The sequence below is a fragment of the Oryza sativa genome, chromosome 3 (genome assembly GCF_034140825.1).
Source record: "Oryza sativa Japonica Group chromosome 3, ASM3414082v1".
Lineage (NCBI taxonomy): Eukaryota > Viridiplantae > Streptophyta > Magnoliopsida > Poales > Poaceae > Oryza > Oryza sativa.
Genome location: NC_089037.1, coordinates 26,666,594 through 26,682,161, shown reverse-complemented (window position 1 = coordinate 26,682,161; position 15,568 = coordinate 26,666,594). Strand labels below are relative to the sequence as shown.

General features: G+C 43.1%; 3 protein-coding genes across 3 annotated transcripts; 2 read left to right on the top strand and 1 right to left on the bottom strand.

The window, feature by feature from the left end:
- Nucleotides 1-4,376: 4,376 nt before the first annotated feature.
- Nucleotides 4,377-9,825, top strand: LOC4333626 (E3 ubiquitin ligase PARAQUAT TOLERANCE 3). Its single transcript, XM_015777497.3, has 7 exons — nucleotides 4,377-5,021; nucleotides 6,475-6,571; nucleotides 6,694-6,834; nucleotides 6,921-6,979; nucleotides 7,276-7,665; nucleotides 8,130-8,871; nucleotides 9,069-9,825. The coding sequence occupies exons 1-7, from the start codon at nucleotides 4,835-4,837 to the stop codon at nucleotides 9,544-9,546; spliced, it is 2,094 nt and encodes a 697-aa protein (XP_015632983.1). The 5' UTR covers nucleotides 4,377-4,834; the 3' UTR covers nucleotides 9,547-9,825.
- Nucleotides 9,826-10,706: 881 nt separating this feature from the next.
- LOC4333625 (glyoxylase I 4) lies at nucleotides 10,707-13,556 on the top strand. Its single transcript, XM_015772512.3, has 3 exons — nucleotides 10,707-11,135; nucleotides 13,025-13,102; nucleotides 13,372-13,556. Exons 1-2 carry the CDS (start codon nucleotides 10,754-10,756, stop codon nucleotides 13,066-13,068), a joined length of 426 nt encoding a protein of 141 aa, XP_015627998.1. The 5' UTR covers nucleotides 10,707-10,753; the 3' UTR covers nucleotides 13,069-13,102; nucleotides 13,372-13,556.
- A 403-nt stretch (nucleotides 13,557-13,959) lies between these two features.
- Nucleotides 13,960-14,680, bottom strand: LOC4333624 (ferredoxin C 1, chloroplastic). Its single transcript, XM_015772511.3, has one exon. The coding sequence runs from the start codon at nucleotides 14,663-14,665 to the stop codon at nucleotides 14,222-14,224; it is 444 nt and encodes a 147-aa protein (XP_015627997.1). The 5' UTR covers nucleotides 14,666-14,680; the 3' UTR covers nucleotides 13,960-14,221.
- Between the last annotated feature and the right edge of the window lie 888 nt (nucleotides 14,681-15,568).

Here is a 15,568-nt window from a genome sequence, read left to right as displayed (position 1 = left end):
AACCACTAAGGGAGTCAAATTGCACTGGTTTCAATAGTTTGGGGAGTCGTCCTATCCGGTTTTACGGTTGAGGGTCATGAATTAGATTCGGGTCACTTTTAAGGGAGTCAAAGTAGAAAATGAGTCTAATTTGTATTTCTCTTCTCTTTTGGCCTTGCCGTGTACGGTTATTTAAGTCTACTAGCAAAAGTGCCCGTGCGTTGCACCGGGTGATTACGGAGTGTGTATATTGACCAAAAGTATTGTTTGGTTTAGCAAAAGTGCCCGTGCGTTGCACCGGGAAGCGTACAGATCAGAAAAATATGCAATTAATTAAAATACAAATTCGCTGAAATATTTGGTATTTTTAAGTAGGTATGTGTATAATTAAATAAATATACAAGTAAAGCAAGTGTGAGAAATAAAATGACATGGTTAAATTTAATTTTATTGAATTCTCCATGATTAGTTACGCTCTTTGGAATCTTATTGGAATTTTCAGAGCTTAATTGCTAATTTTAATAATGCAAACATCATTTAATAATTATTTAATTGGAAAAAGATAAAAATCCTTCCTTTTAGGTTTACTTAGAAATAAACACATTCAATAAGTATAATTGTAAATGCTTCTGAAAAAAATGAACCTCTCTTTTTTCCGGCCCGAGGGACCTAATATAGACTTATTTCTGGCCCTTGCCGATTGGCCCACAGCCTTTTGCGCACGCGCGGGCGCACTTTTCCTCCCCAGGCCGCAACCTAGGCTTGGGCCGGAAAAGTGGCCTCACTCTCGATCCCTCTTGGGCCAATTTCGGCCTATCCAACGCTGGCCGTCTGATCTCTAGGGTTTTGATCGGACGGCCGAGCGTCGATATCGGGGAAACAAAACCCCCTCCCTCAGCCGCCGAAACCCTAGTCCATTTCCTTCCCTCCCATCTCTCTCTTCGCCGCCCTCCCCTCAGCGCCCCCGAGCGGCGGCGGCGACGGCGCCCCTCCTCCCGCGAGCGGCGGCGGCGGCGGCGGAGCCCTCCCCCACCACCGACGGCGGTGGCGGCGACGGCTCTAGCGGGAGGGGCCCCCATCACCGGCGACGGATCTAGCGGGAGGAGAGGCGCCCCGCGAGCGGCGGCGGCGGAGCCCTCCCCCACCACCAGCGGCGGATCTAGCAGAAGGGGAGGCGGCGGCGGCGCTCTCCCCTCCGCCAGCGCCCTCCGCCGGCGGCGGCGGCGGCGGATCTAGCGGGAGGTGAGGCGGCGGCGGCCTGTCGGCGTCCCAGTGGCGGCGGCACTCTCCCCTCCACCAGATCCAGCAGGAGGGGAGCCGCCGGCGGCCAGCCATCCCTGCGGCGGCGACGGCGGTGGTTCGGCGACGACGGCGGTGGCGGCGACCCCCTTCGATCTAATTTTTTGTTTTTATTTGGATATATATGTGTACATGCATCATGCTTTCTTCGATTTTGTTGTGTGATTGAACTCCGATTGGGATTTTTTTGGGGTTTGATTGGATTCCGATTGGGATTTTGGGGGGAGGGGGGCGATTTTTTTTTTGCAATTTTTTTCCATGGTATTGCTAACCGAATCGGATTGCGTACGTGGACGAAGCGGGACAAAAATAGATGTGACGACCGGAAAAATACGAATATTTATATTAGTTATAGATTTTGCATCCATATATATTTTTTATTTGATCGAGCCATGCCAGGCTGGCCCACCGTGCCGAGGGTGCAGCCCAGGCACGACCCAGCTGTTGGGTCGGGCCGGGCCGGCATAGACATGACCCCAGTCGGACCGTATCGTGCTTGGGCCGGACCAAAATGGCGTGCTTCGGGCCAGGCCATGGGCCTCAGAGCATATGGCCATCTATACCTTGTCACCGCACCCATCGTTTCCCACTACTCCGATAGTTGAGACGGAACATTTAATTCGCTGGTATATGTAGCCTTAAAACTATCGCGCTTTGCTTTCCAAAAGCTCGCGCATATGCGTCGCTCACGCTTGCTGTGATCTGGAACATGTTGGTCGTGGACTGAACTTGGCCACCGGCAGGCGGCGGTGACAGATGAAATCAGCAGAATGCAACGGGAGCAGAGTGCCATGTGAAGGGTCTTGCTTTCTTGATCATGACACAGCGCGATGCATCTCGTTCTTTTGGTTTTGTTTTCGTTTGTTCCCGTGAATCCTACACGTTGGTCACGTTTGATTTCCCCTTGGAAAGGAAGATTTGCTTCTGCGCTTTGATGCAATGCTAAAATCCTCTCTTACCAAAGGACAGGAATAAGGGACTGTATAGTTGGCAAAAAAAAAATTTGCCCCTTTATATCACATCGGATATACGGACACACATTTAAAGTATTAAATGTAGTCTAATAACAAAATAAATTATAGATTCCGCCAGGAAACTGCGAGATGAATTTATTAAGCCTAATTAATTCATCATTAGCAAATAAATATTGTAGCACCATATTGTCAAATCATGGCGCAATTAGGCTTAAAAGATTCGTCTCGCAATTTCCTGGCGAACTGTGTAATTGGTTTTTTTTCTACATTTAATACTCCATGTATATGTTAAAATATTCGATTTGACAACGTAAAAAATTTTGTTTGGGAAGGCCCTAATTCGAGACATAGCAACAACAGGTTTACCTGCATGTGTCTCTCTGTCAGGTGCTCGCCTGGGTTTGGCTTCTCTTTGCAAGGCAATGGAAAAAACAATTATTCAGTTGTGTGATATGATCATGCCAGACACAGGCTTGATTCGAAGGACTTCCGGTGTAAGGCTGAATTCTAGATTTATCATGCAGCTTCAAAGATTTGACTAATAAGGGGGTATTTAGATTCGTGTAAAATTTTGGCGTGTCACATCGGATATACAGACACATATTTGAAGTATTAATAGACGAATAACAAAACAAATTACAGATTCCGCCTGTAAACTACAAGATTAATTTATTAAGCCTAATTAATCCATCATTAGCAAATGTTTACTGTAGCACCACATTGTCAAATCATGGAACAATTAGGCTTAAAAGATTCGTCTCGCAAATTAGTCGCAATCTGTGCGATTAGTTATTTTTAAGCCTATATTTAATACTTCCCATAGATGTTTAAACGTTTGATATGATAGTGTGAAAAATTATGGGATGGGATGTAAACAGTGCCTAGATACTCTAGATGATTTTCAGCATATAAATATGGCCAGCACTAGCACTAGCTTCATATTTTACTTTCTGCGCATGCAGCCCTTTTTTGCTAATGCTATCAATTTGGACATGCAGATTCATAGAAATTACGTCAATAATCAATATAACTACTAATCTCATGGGAGTTTAAGGATCCAAATATAACTTACTAAAATAAAATAGTTTAGTTAAGTACTTTTCCTTAAACACCATCTGATATTCATATCAATTTCAGGACATCAATGTCAAATAAAATGAACTCATGCAGCTTGTCAGAGAAAGATTGTCAAATTAATTTCAGCCATGAAGCTCGCAAATGCCAAACAAAGCTAGCTTTGATTATTTTTTTTAAAAAAATGCAATTTGATTTCACTATGGATTCCAAAATAAAATCACTAAAGTTTTGGAATAAAGTAACTACTAATATTTGTGACCTAATCAAGACAAATAAACTTAGTAATATGTAAAATATAATTTTATTTTGAGTTAGTATCGATATATTTCTTATAATCATCCATGTATGCAATTATTGTTGACTTCATCCATTGCAACGTAGGAATACTTTGCTAGGCTATTAATAAAAAGGGTGAATAGCCAATACGGTCCCTGAAGTTTCGCTTCGGGCTCATTTCAGTCCTCTATGTTTCAAATCGTCCAAACAAATCCTTCAAATTAATTATTTAGGTTAATATAGTCTTTGGACACACAAAAAATGCCACGTAAGCATGCCAAGTTATCCTTGCATGCAGCGGTATGAATGAAATGACCATTCTAAAACGATCATACACGTGTGAAACATTTATCTTCTTTTGCGCTCACGGTACATAAACTTATGTGGTGGGTGTAAATAAGTACAACAACTTGTAAATTGATCATTTCGATACATCAACATCCGCACAAACATGGCCCAGTATGGCCCACACGTCGCGCGAGCCCACCATGGCCCAGTAACGAGCCGGTCGCGACCGCACAAACATCCGCAACACTGGGGTGCCGTCGGCGAGTATTGCGCACACACGATAGATCACTTTTTCCAGCACACCGAAAGCTAGAACCTTCGTGGCCACGGAAACGGAAGCAGAGGCCAAGAGACGTGACCGCGTCGGATTCCTTCCCGTCACGCGTTATCGCGCCAGAGCCGCCTATAAACCGCCACCGACTCCAACTCCACGCCGCTCGCGGATTTCTCCCCCAAATTCCACCCCCCCCAAAATCCCCTTCTATTCGGCGAACGCGACGGAAACCCTAGCTCTCCGGCCGCCTCCGGCGAGGACTCCGCCTCCGCATCCGCATCCGCATCCGGGCCAGCGACGCCGGCGGAAGTCGACCGCCCGCCCGCGCGCGCTCGCCCCCCCCCCTCCCCGCCATCGCCTCGACTCGGCGCCTTCCTCTACTCCGCCCGCCTCTCGCGTTCCGACTCCGGGCAGGCCTCCTTCGTCGGGACTCGGGACTCACTCGCGCGGGGTTCGTCTTCTTCCTCCTCGGCGGCGAAGGGACACGCCGGCCGCCGATCGACGCGATTCCCCCCGTAGATCGATTCGATCTGTAACTCTCTATCTCTGTGTATTATTTGTGTATTTTGATATCTGAGGGAAAAAGTCTCAGCCTCTCTCGCCGAAAGAAAAAAAAATAATTGTGCAGAAGAGGCGAGAAGGGGAAAAAAAACTTGATATCAACACCATGGGTGTTGTGTATTACAAATATAAGAGTTCAAAGGAAACTATTTCTGTGCCCGTGCCCCATTCTTTTGTCTCTGTTTCTGAACTCAAGCAGCTCATCTTGACGAGCGACAAACATGGCCGTGGCCGCACCCGTGGCCGCGGCCCCAGAGAAGATATTGTCCTCTCCAACGCCCAGACCGGCGAAGGTAGTTAACTATCTGTACAACGCATTCGTTTATCCGTAACCGCATCAGTTTCCTGTTAATTGGCTTGAATCACTGAAACAAATCATTGTATGATCACAAAGCTGGGAATTGGATAATACTTGGAATAGTATTTTTTTTCTTTTGTCCATATGGATTATCTTTTTAGCCTGTAGGATAATATTGGTTCATGATTTTACCAATTAGGACTGAGTCAGGGCATTGTACCCAGCATTTCTTCTCAATGAAGAATGCTGGCATATTAGCGCCTCTGTCGATTATTAATTCTTGCTGTAACCTTTAGGAAAGCTTAAGATACATCATAAGTAATAACAATTTTGCCCATTAGCTATTATTCTGCGTGCATCCAAGTTCCCAATATTTTGCTGATGTGAAACAAACTTATTTTATATATCCTACTCAATGTAACTATCTAAGTTTAACTAGGTCAAGTGTTGGGCAAAGTGTCAATCCGATTATTAGTAACTAGTAATTATTGTAAGGTGATCAGAATTAGGAATTGAACGTTCTTGCAAGATATGAATTAGGAATCTAGATATGTGTTAGTTCTATTAGGCACTCCTATGTGTTGATCATATTCTGTTGTTCGGTTGATCTGAATGCAATATTGGGACTCATACCAATGCTATTCAGATGTTTTTAATGATCTTTATGCTTTGTCAATATAATGATATTAAGTGTAAGCTCATTTCAGTCTGCGCATGTTCGACATGCCTAAATATGTTATTACAACCCTGATTATTATTTTCCCCCATTTCATGAATTCTTATTAGATGGTTTTATTATGTTTCTTCCTATGTTGTTGTTGAAATGTTCCAGTAATGGCATTGGCTATCAGTTTTGCGTGTCACTGATTCCCATCTGATGGTCAATGTTTCTGTATCCCTGTGACATCCTAATTTGTATTTTAGAGAGGATGAAATCCTGTTTTGTGATTGTAATGGAGGTCCATTTTACGTGCTTAAGATACTGTACTCGGACACAGGTGTTAGCACATTATTATTGCAGTGGAAGATGGCCTCATCTTTTCGCCAGTTGACGAGATATGTCCATATAAGTTTTTTTTTTCAGTGAGCTTGTTCCTGGATGAGAAGTTTTGCCATATCACTTTCCTTTCTTTTTTTTTTTTGTACATCTTGTCCAGTAATCCTTGTGGAAGGTTTGTACTTGCAAATTGTACTTCCACCATCCCGTCTTCTTTTGCCATCCTGTACGTGAACCCAGATTTCACAAGGATTACACCTCAGTTGTTCCCACAAAATTCCCAGTTTTGTGATCTATTACTAAAATATTCTTTAATTTCATCTGGACAGTTCAGTTTTGTTGTTTAAGCGCATCTTGTACATGAGAAGACTTCGTTTCACCAATAAAAGGAGTATTGTTTGAGTGCAATGCTTTTGACATTTCTGTTTTCTGTGTTTGTTTCTCAAAACAGAATTTCTAGATGAAAATGCCATGATACCGCAGAACTCGACTGTGTTGGTCCGCCGAACTTCTGGGCAACAATCAGAGAAAATCGTCTTGTTCTCCTCGTATGTCTTCTCCACAATCTTTTATTTGAGATTTTACTTCAAGTGCTTGGATTGAATCTGAATCAGCTGAGGAGAGGTTTGTTTGTATATACTAATACTTGGCATTGTGGGCTTAATTGCAGGCGGGAAGTTATAGAAGATGGTGCTATAGCTTCAAACAAGTCAGAGATTACTGAATCAACCTCAAAATCTTGTTCCTCTACAGAAGTACAGGATGAGGATGCTGCAATCGCATCTATAATTGATGCAGCTGAACTCAAATGGTTAGTGCATCTTATTTTCTTTCCTCACAGGTATCAATTTTTTCTGGCACCTTCCTAATGACAGCCTTGTATCTTGGTGCATGCAGGGAAGACAAGCCATCTAAAAGAGGACAGACTGGTGGAAGGTTTACGTCAGGACGTTATGGTAATGCTGGAATCCTCTTTGGTTCAGATTTATGTTCTGTTGTCCCAGTTATGATTATGATATGGACACTAAGTTGGTTAAAAAATGGAAAAAATCATGGTTGTTGATTTGTTATGAGACAAATGGTCATGCACATTGTAATGGCATTTTTCACTTGAACTTATCATTGGTTAAGCTAGACAGTTCCTCACCATTTTCTGATGCCAGAACTCTAATGATTTGCTTTGTATTGTTGTTATGTAAATTATATGATTGCGCTGCATTTGTTTTGACATATCTATCTATTATAACTGAAGGTCATGGACCGGTCGAAGGGGAGACACCTCCACCAGGCTATGTGTGCCGCAGCTGTGGAGTTCCAGGCCATTTCATTCAACATTGCCAACAGGAGAGAAAGACACCTCCATCTGGCTATGTCTGCTACAGATGCCGAATTCCAGGGCATTTTATTCACCATTGCCCGACCATTGGTGATCCCAAATTTGACGATTACAAGAAGCCCCATACTCTTGTGCCAGAAGTATCTGCATGTCCTATTGATGGCATTCCATCAGCTCTTGCCCCAGCTGCATCTGTGAGTGTTGTTGACGACTTGCCAGCTGAGCTCCATTGCCGGCTATGTAATAAAGTGATGGCAGATGCGGTGTTGACAAGCAAGTGCTGCTTCGACAGTTTCTGTGATAAATGTGAGTAAATTCTGTATTTCTCCTTAACTCTTTGCTGTGGATATGAACAATGTCATTACTTTGATATTCGAAATGTGGCTAGTCATGCTTCAAATTAGTCACAGAAGCATGTTGTTTTGGACATTGACGTGGTATTTGACAGGAAAAATTACGAATAGTTATTGTTGTACGACCTCCATCCTTCAATATATGATGTTGGTTAGTTCAAAATTGAACTAAACAACATCATACATAAAAGAACAGAGGGAGTACTATATTTGTAAAACTCGATAAAATTATAGCACTGTTAAGTACTTTCCAAGACAAATATAAACATTTAGTAATTTACCAATACTCAAAACTTTGTCTAAATACATGCTTAAACATGTTTTCAACGGTAATAGTTTAATAACAGCGGTCTCTGTGATAGCATTTCCTGCCTGTCCTCAACTGCATAGCTAATAACTGTGTTGTTCTTCTCTCAGGCATTCGTGATTACATCATTACACAATCCAAGTGCATTTGTGGAGTCAAGGTTCTTGCAGATGACCTGATTCCCAACCAAACACTTCGGAGCACAATCAGCAATATGCTGGCAACAAGGGCTAGCAGCATCACTAGTGGTACAGGGAAGCACAGGAGCTCTTCAGGCAGCAACGTGGATCCTAATTCAGCAAGCCAAACTCCTTCAGCTGCCTTGGAAAAGCAATCTAAGGATCACCACATATCATCAGCTGCTCCTGATGCTGGCCTCCAAGTTGCTACAGAACATGTTAGCCATCTTGAGCATAAATTGACAACAGGTGTTGATCTCGAAGTGAAAGATGAAGGCAATTCTGCAGGGATATTGGTAGAGAAGATTGTACCAACTGCTGATGCCAGATTAAAAGATGTAACTGACTCCACTTCAAAGCCGGCCACTATTTCAGGAACCATGGAACCCAAAGCTTCCAAGACTGATCAATTGAAGAAGAAGCGCAAGAAGGCAGATTCAACTAAAATTGTTCATCCTAACAATGCTAACTATGGTTACAGCATTCCATTTGACCCTGCGTATTGCAACCCTTACGTCAGTGGGTATCCTTGGTTAACCGATCCTTACATGTACGGCCCAGCGGGCATGCCTTATGGTGGCTATCCGATGGGCCCTTATGGTGTCAATTCCATCGGCAACATGCCACTGCAATTTCCATCAGCAATGCAAGGCAATTTGGCAAATACTCACTGGTATGTATGTTATCAGACTTGTTATCTCACCAGTACTAATAGTAAAATGACGACAAAATTAACTAATAGAACAATTTGGTCAAGAGATTCTTAGAAAGGTTGCATTTTAATTTCCCTATATTACACTTGGCTGTCAGTCATGTAGAACCCCTCTTTCCATTTCAACACTTAACAGTTCGTTTATTCGTCATCTTCAGCTGGGAAACTCAATCTATGATTCACTGGGCAAACGAAGACGCTGCACGTCCAAGGCTGGCGGCGAAGCCCAAAGAACCTGAACCTGCCAATCAGTCTCGATCATCAGAGCGTAACCAGCGTCTGAGCTCTTCTCATGGCACCGATCCCAGTTACAAGACCAGCAGGTCAAGCTCTGACAGGAGGGACCATAGGCGCTCCATTGATTACGTCGAGGATCACCGCTCTAGTGATTACGCCGAGGATCACCGCAGCAGCAAGAGAATGCGCGCGTCTTCTCCATCTCCAACCGGTGGTGACAGGCACAGCAGAGCGAGGTCCAGGTACAGTTCCAGGAAGCTTACTTACGAGGATTCATCTCCAACCGGTGGTGACAGGCACAGCAGAGCGAGGTCCAGTCACAGTTCCAGGAGCCTTACTTACGAGGATTCAAGCGATGATGAGCGCAACTTCAAGAGGAGATGGGGAGGCAAAAGATAGATAGGTCACCGTGGACGCAACACAAGGCCGTGATACCTGAATGAATGAAGCTGATGAACATCTTGCATCATTCCATATCAAATGCTTGTTGATGGATGTATGTGTTAATTGTAAGCTGAGGAGAAATCTCCGAAAGCGATTTTCCTCTTAACGGAATTGTAATTATGAGCTACTATTAATGTAAAATGAATGAGAGCAATTCTCATCCCCTCTATGTAATGACAATGTCCTCCAAAGATGAGTGGAACAATCCTTGACCTTTAATAGTCGTTTACTACATTTTACTGTCTTTTTTATGACTAGAACTTCTGTTTTCCACAAATTCTGCCAGGATTCAACTACGATTCCACGACTTGTTATATTCAACTACGATTCTACACGATTAATTTGGCAAGACCTTAAAAACTCATCAATCAATAACGGAGTGGACATGGCTCAACTAATTAGGTTTTTTTTGGTGAAATTAGCTTACTTAGGTTTAAGTCCTAATTTAACACGGGTATTTGTATTTATGGTTAATTATGTATTTATCGACAACGGGATGTTCGTACTTCGTTAATTTTAAGATATACCAATGCATTCTTTCGAAAACTGTTTATAGGGTAGGGGTAAGGTTGTGTTCATATAGGTGATTGCACGTATTGTGAACGCTGACTTCATTAATCTTAAGGTATGCCGATTCAATCTTTTGGAAGTGTCTAGTAAGCGTTCATAGGGATAAACACCAACACAAACACGAAGTAGATAAACAAAACTGAGGTTGTGTTTAGATTAGGGGTGTAAAGTTTTGGCGTGTCACATCGGATATACGGGCACACATTTGAATATTAAACGTAGTCTAATAACAAAACAAATTACAAAATCCGTATGTAAACCGCGAGACGAATTTATTAAGCCTAATTAATCCGTCATTAGCAAATGTTTACTGTAGCACAACATCATCAAATCATGGCGTATTTAGGCTTAAAAGATTCGTCTCATAATTTACACGCAATCCGTGTAATTAATTATTTTTTCGTTTATACTCTCTCTTTCATATAGATGTTAATACTCTGTAAATATGTGACACTGCGCTCGAACCCCCTCCTCTCTTCGAGTAGCGCACACGTGTGCGGTGCGCGGCACTACACATTGCCGTCCTCTCCTCTCACTCTTCTTCCGCCTACGCCGCGCTCCGCTCTCTCTCCCTCTCTGCTCTCTCGCCGCGATGGCCACGCTGCAGCTCAACCACGTCGCGCGGGAGACCGACGACGTGCGCCGCCTCGCCGCCTTCTACGAGGAGGTGCTCGGCTTCGAGCGGGTCGCCTCCCCGAACTACCCGGCCTTCCAGGTCGCCTGGCTCCGCCTCCCGGGGACGCCCGGCGTCGCGCTCCACATCATCGAGCGCGACCCCGCGGCGGCGCCCGCGGCCGTCGCCCCGGGCGCCGCGGGCGCCCCGCCCGCGCAGCTGCCCAGGCGCCACCACCTCGCCTTCTCCGTCGCCGACTACGACGGGTTCCTCACCGGGCTGAAGGCCCGGGGCACGGACGTGTTCGAGAAGACGCAGCCCGACGGGCGCACGCGCCAGGTCTTCTTCTTCGACCCCGATGGTGAGCGCCCCTTTGGATCCCAGAGGCTCCGGGTATTTATTGATTCTGCTCCTGGGCGATTGATTGGCATTTGTGCTTGCAATGATGAGAAATTGGGACATTCTGGTTACCTGTTGCAGCTCTGTGGTAGGTAGCTCTGTTGCGTATCTTAGTTGGAGTAAGCAACTTGGGAACCTCACAATTTTCAACCTTGCGTTTGTTTGTTTGTGCTATGATTAGACTTGGGGTTCTTGATGGAAATTGGGAATACAATTATGTGGCTCTCCTAGATGTTCCGAAACAGAATTATTGTGAGTATCAGTGGAATCACAGTGCCATGTTTAGGCTTTTCTGGTATAGAAATCCGATACTATTCTGTCAATGAAGGTCCTAGAATGTTGCCTCCAATCACGTGTCTGTTGCATTTGAGTGTCGCTTGTTTGCCTGCATAATGCCAGAGTTCTAGTTCTGGCAGCTACCATCTCGTAAGTCTGTATGCAATTTATCATTTCGATCATATAGTTTCTAGTATAAATTCACTAGCGTTTTCCAGGTGTATCGAAATTAAACAACGTGTCAGAAAATAAAACTTGATAAGAAGTTATTCTTGGCATTACAGCAATAGAAGCTACAAAAGGCTGATATGTGGTGTTTCTGGGGGTAAAAATCGTAATATATATTGAAATTCTATTGTTGCTTAATATGCAGCATAGTTCTGAATTCTGATGGAGGACCGTGTAGGGTTTACTAGTCCATTACAGATAACATCCCTATGATGATGTGCAGTCAAAATGCAGAATTTTATTGCGATTTGGTATGTTTTACGGGCTGCTTCTAATAGAGAAGTTCAGTGATATTAGCTATACTATCTTATTATGCCATGATTTTTAGGATTTGTTAAATTACACATTTGTTCTCTGCGGCATATGCCTATCTATTCATTGTTGATGCTTGTTGGTTGTAATCAAATTGATCATAGTGTAGTAAGATATTCTGTAATTGCTTTTCTGTCTCTCTTTTTAAGCAGCTTGTAGTAATCAAGGACAATGTCACTAGATATCTGTTGTCATTAGTCATTAAAGTAGTACACACTCTTTGGAATAGATTCTGAAAATTCACTGGTATTAGTTCCCACAATGTACCAGAGTTTGCTTAAAAACCACCAATAGATAGCAATCTGTCTAATGATTTAAGATAAGCTCAAGACAGAAATTCACTTGTTTTAGTCAGTATCTGGTTGGCATTGCCTTCTAACTAGTGTTAGATTATTTTCTGTAATTTCAAAGAATGCTATCATATCATGTATTTCTTACAAGAATTCTGTGGAAATCTACGATTTGCTAAAAGTATTTCATAACCCTGACTACTTCTGTAGAAAGTTTCCTGGTGCCATTTTCTCCATGTGAATGTAGCAAGTATATTCTAATGATAGAAGTGCTTGCTCTGTCTGGCGATGTGCTGATCTCCAGTACAACTAGCTGATACTGTAAGCTTGAAACAGAGTGGCATACTAGCAAGCCAATAGCTTGTGCATGTGACACCAATCGTCCAAATGTTTGCTCCTATTTGTTCTCCTTCAACTTGCAAAAATGCGACTGGTTTAGTGGTGTGTGACTCATGTCTTATCCAAAGGCTTTACCGGTATTAGCTCAATAGCTCTTGTCATGCGTGTTTTCACTAGTCATTTCTGCATGACTGAATGCAGAAGTTTATGGACTGCAAATAGTCACCCACTCACCTTCCTATTGTATCAAAAAAGTAGTCACCTTCCTGACTGTGACTCAAGATAGCAATTCTGAGTTCTGAGCTGTGAAACAAAACTTGAATTAAAATTGATAACATCTTTATGTAATGCTTTCGTGTGACAAACATAACTCTACGATTGCTTATACAGTTTTGTCCTGTTACAGGCAATGGCCTAGAAGTTACAAGCTCAGGCACAGGCGATATGTAATTGCGGAGCATGATTTGCTTGCTGTAACAGTCGTGTAAGTAACATCAGTGCTCTGCAACACCATTTTCATGTTCTGGTAGTAGTTACATATCATATCTGATGTTAGAAATCCAGCTGAGAGCTTCTATAGCACATCACATTTCGTTATCCCGTTCAACTCTTTCCAGCTGAGAGCTTCTATAGCACACATCACATTTCATTATTCTGTTCAACTCTTTCTTCTTTAGTTCTTAAAAATGATACGCATTACAAGATTATCTAATGTACCAAAATCAGTATGGATGACATGATGTTTGGTTTCAGGCATTGGGCGTGGGCTAGCAAACATGGAGACGCAAACTGCATGTTGTTAGGAACATGTCCATGATATCCCCATGAATAAATTCGGAGCTTTATACTGAATGAACTGCTCCATGCTGTAATATAGCTCTATATGTTACTGGATTGCACTAAAATATATCTCCAAGTTAAAATGTTTTGCTTCTTAATTGGGGAATTTGGTTTATCGTTGGATGAACTGCATTGCTGATATTGATCCCAAGAAAAAAACAGTAGGTACAGCTAGTCCGTGAACAGCCAGCCATCGCACTGTAAAAATAGGATAGGTTCGATCTATGGTCATTGAGGGCCTCCTAAAAGGATCTACTAAATTCATCGAGTTGTTCTAAAGAATCAAAACGGTCGGTTATTAACGGAATTCCTTGTCGGCTTTCTGTGAAATACTCGTTTGGCCGAGGACTTCCAAACACGTCATAAGCTAAACCCGTACTGACAAATAACCAACCCGCAATGAATAGGGAAGGTATAGTAATGCTATGAATAACCCAGTATCGAATACTGGTAATAATATCAGCAAAAGAACGTTCTCCCGTGCTTCCAGACATGCTGAGCTCCCCAAATTTTTGTACATTACCCTTTTGTAGTTCGTCTCTTAGAATATGAAAAAGATAGAAATAATACTATGTATCCTACATAATGCTTAAAACAAAAATAGTAGATACTACATTATCACAACTGAAACAACTAGCTAGGCAAAGGAGCAATTGTCACAAATATCTCGGGAAATACCACTTGAGGGGAAAAAAGTTGTACAAGCTAGCCGGAGATGACACACACGCCGGCGACGGCGGCGGCGGCGGGCGCGCGATGTGCCTCAGTCGTCGGCGGTGGCGAGCTGGACCTTGAGCAGCTCGTCCTCGGGGATGACGCGGATGGTGCAGTCGGAGCGCGGGTAGGAGGCGCAGAGCAGCGCGTAGCCCTGCGCCACGACGTCGTCGCTGAGCATGCCGTCGCTCTGGTCCACCTCGCCGGCGACGAGGCGCGCCGGGCACGTCATGCACACGCCGAGCTTGCAGTCGTGCGGCACGTCGATGCCCTCGTCGAGCGCCCGCGACAGGATGGTCTCGCCCTCCTCCACCTCCACCACCCGCGACTCGCCGCCGTGCTCGATCGTCACCTTGTACGCCCGCGGCGGCGGCGGCGCCGGAGCCGCGCGCAGCGGCGATCTCCGGCCGGTGGTGGGGCCGACGAGCCTGACGCGCGGCGGGGAGCAGGCGGAGGTGGCGAGGTGGAGCAGCGAAGCGGCGGCGGCAGCCATGGAGAGATAGAGCGTGGAGGAGGTTTTGGATGGTGTGTGCTTAGGATAAGGAAGGCGCTGTCTGTCCAACTCTGGATGACCAACAACACGTTTTTTTTTTACAGGAATTAGCTCAAATTTCGTAATATTTTCCGTAAAGTTCCTCAAATCGATAGGAGGCTTAGTTGTGAGCTAATCCTGGAAATCCAGTATGTAACAAATTAATGAGTAACTATACAAAATTTGATAGTATTTTATTTAAAAATTTTAAAATAGAACTATAATATAATTAAAATATAATTACATAGTAATTACTACAAGACTTATGCTACATCCTTTTTAATATATGACGCTGTGAACTTTTTGGCAAATATTTGACTAGTCGTCTTATTCAAAATTTTCGTGAATATATAAAAATATTAAGTCATGGTCAAAATCATTTGTTGATAAATCAAGTCATAATAAGATAAATGATAGTTACATAAATTTTCTGAATAAAACGAATGGTTAAACGTATTTTAAAAAAAGCCAACGACAACATAAATTAAAAAATGGTGGGAGTTGTTTGACTTTTTTAAGTCAAAGTTCAAATTAATCACATATATAACACTAAATTAGTTTCATAAAATTTAGCATTGAATATATTTTGATATTAGAAATGTTATTGCATTTTTCTACATACTTGGTTAAAGCTAAAAAATCAAATTCGCCACGGAAACAGTAGCCGTGAACCACTCCGTTGCCTTGACACGACTCATTCCATTTATCCATTGATAGGCTTGGAATCAAATGCAGAAGTGGCTCCAATACTTGAAATGGTATTGGATGTTGAATATGGACTTGGACACAGTTACTGATCCTCTATTGGGCAAAGCAAAAAAAGTTCAAAAATTCACAACTATACTACCAAATGAAGTTAGCAAG

Bases quoted from the DNA above. Each gene is read 5' to 3' on its own strand.
- LOC4333626 (XM_015777497.3), top strand. From the start codon at position 4,835: ATGGGTGTTGTGTATTACAAATATAAGAGTTCAAAGGAAACTATTTCT. The intron at 5,022-6,474 runs GTAGTTAACTAT...TTCTCAAAACAG, and splicing joins CAACGCCCAGACCGGCGAAG to AATTTCTAGATGAAAATGCC. The intron at 8,872-9,068 runs GTATGTATGTTA...CGTCATCTTCAG, and splicing joins AATTTGGCAAATACTCACTG to CTGGGAAACTCAATCTATGA.
- LOC4333625 (XM_015772512.3), top strand. From the start codon at position 10,754: ATGGCCACGCTGCAGCTCAACCACGTCGCGCGGGAGACCGACGACGTG. The intron at 11,136-13,024 runs GTGAGCGCCCCT...GTCCTGTTACAG, and splicing joins CTTCTTCTTCGACCCCGATG to GCAATGGCCTAGAAGTTACA.
- LOC4333624 (XM_015772511.3), bottom strand. From the start codon at position 14,665: ATGGCTGCCGCCGCCGCTTCGCTGCTCCACCTCGCCACCTCCGCCTGC.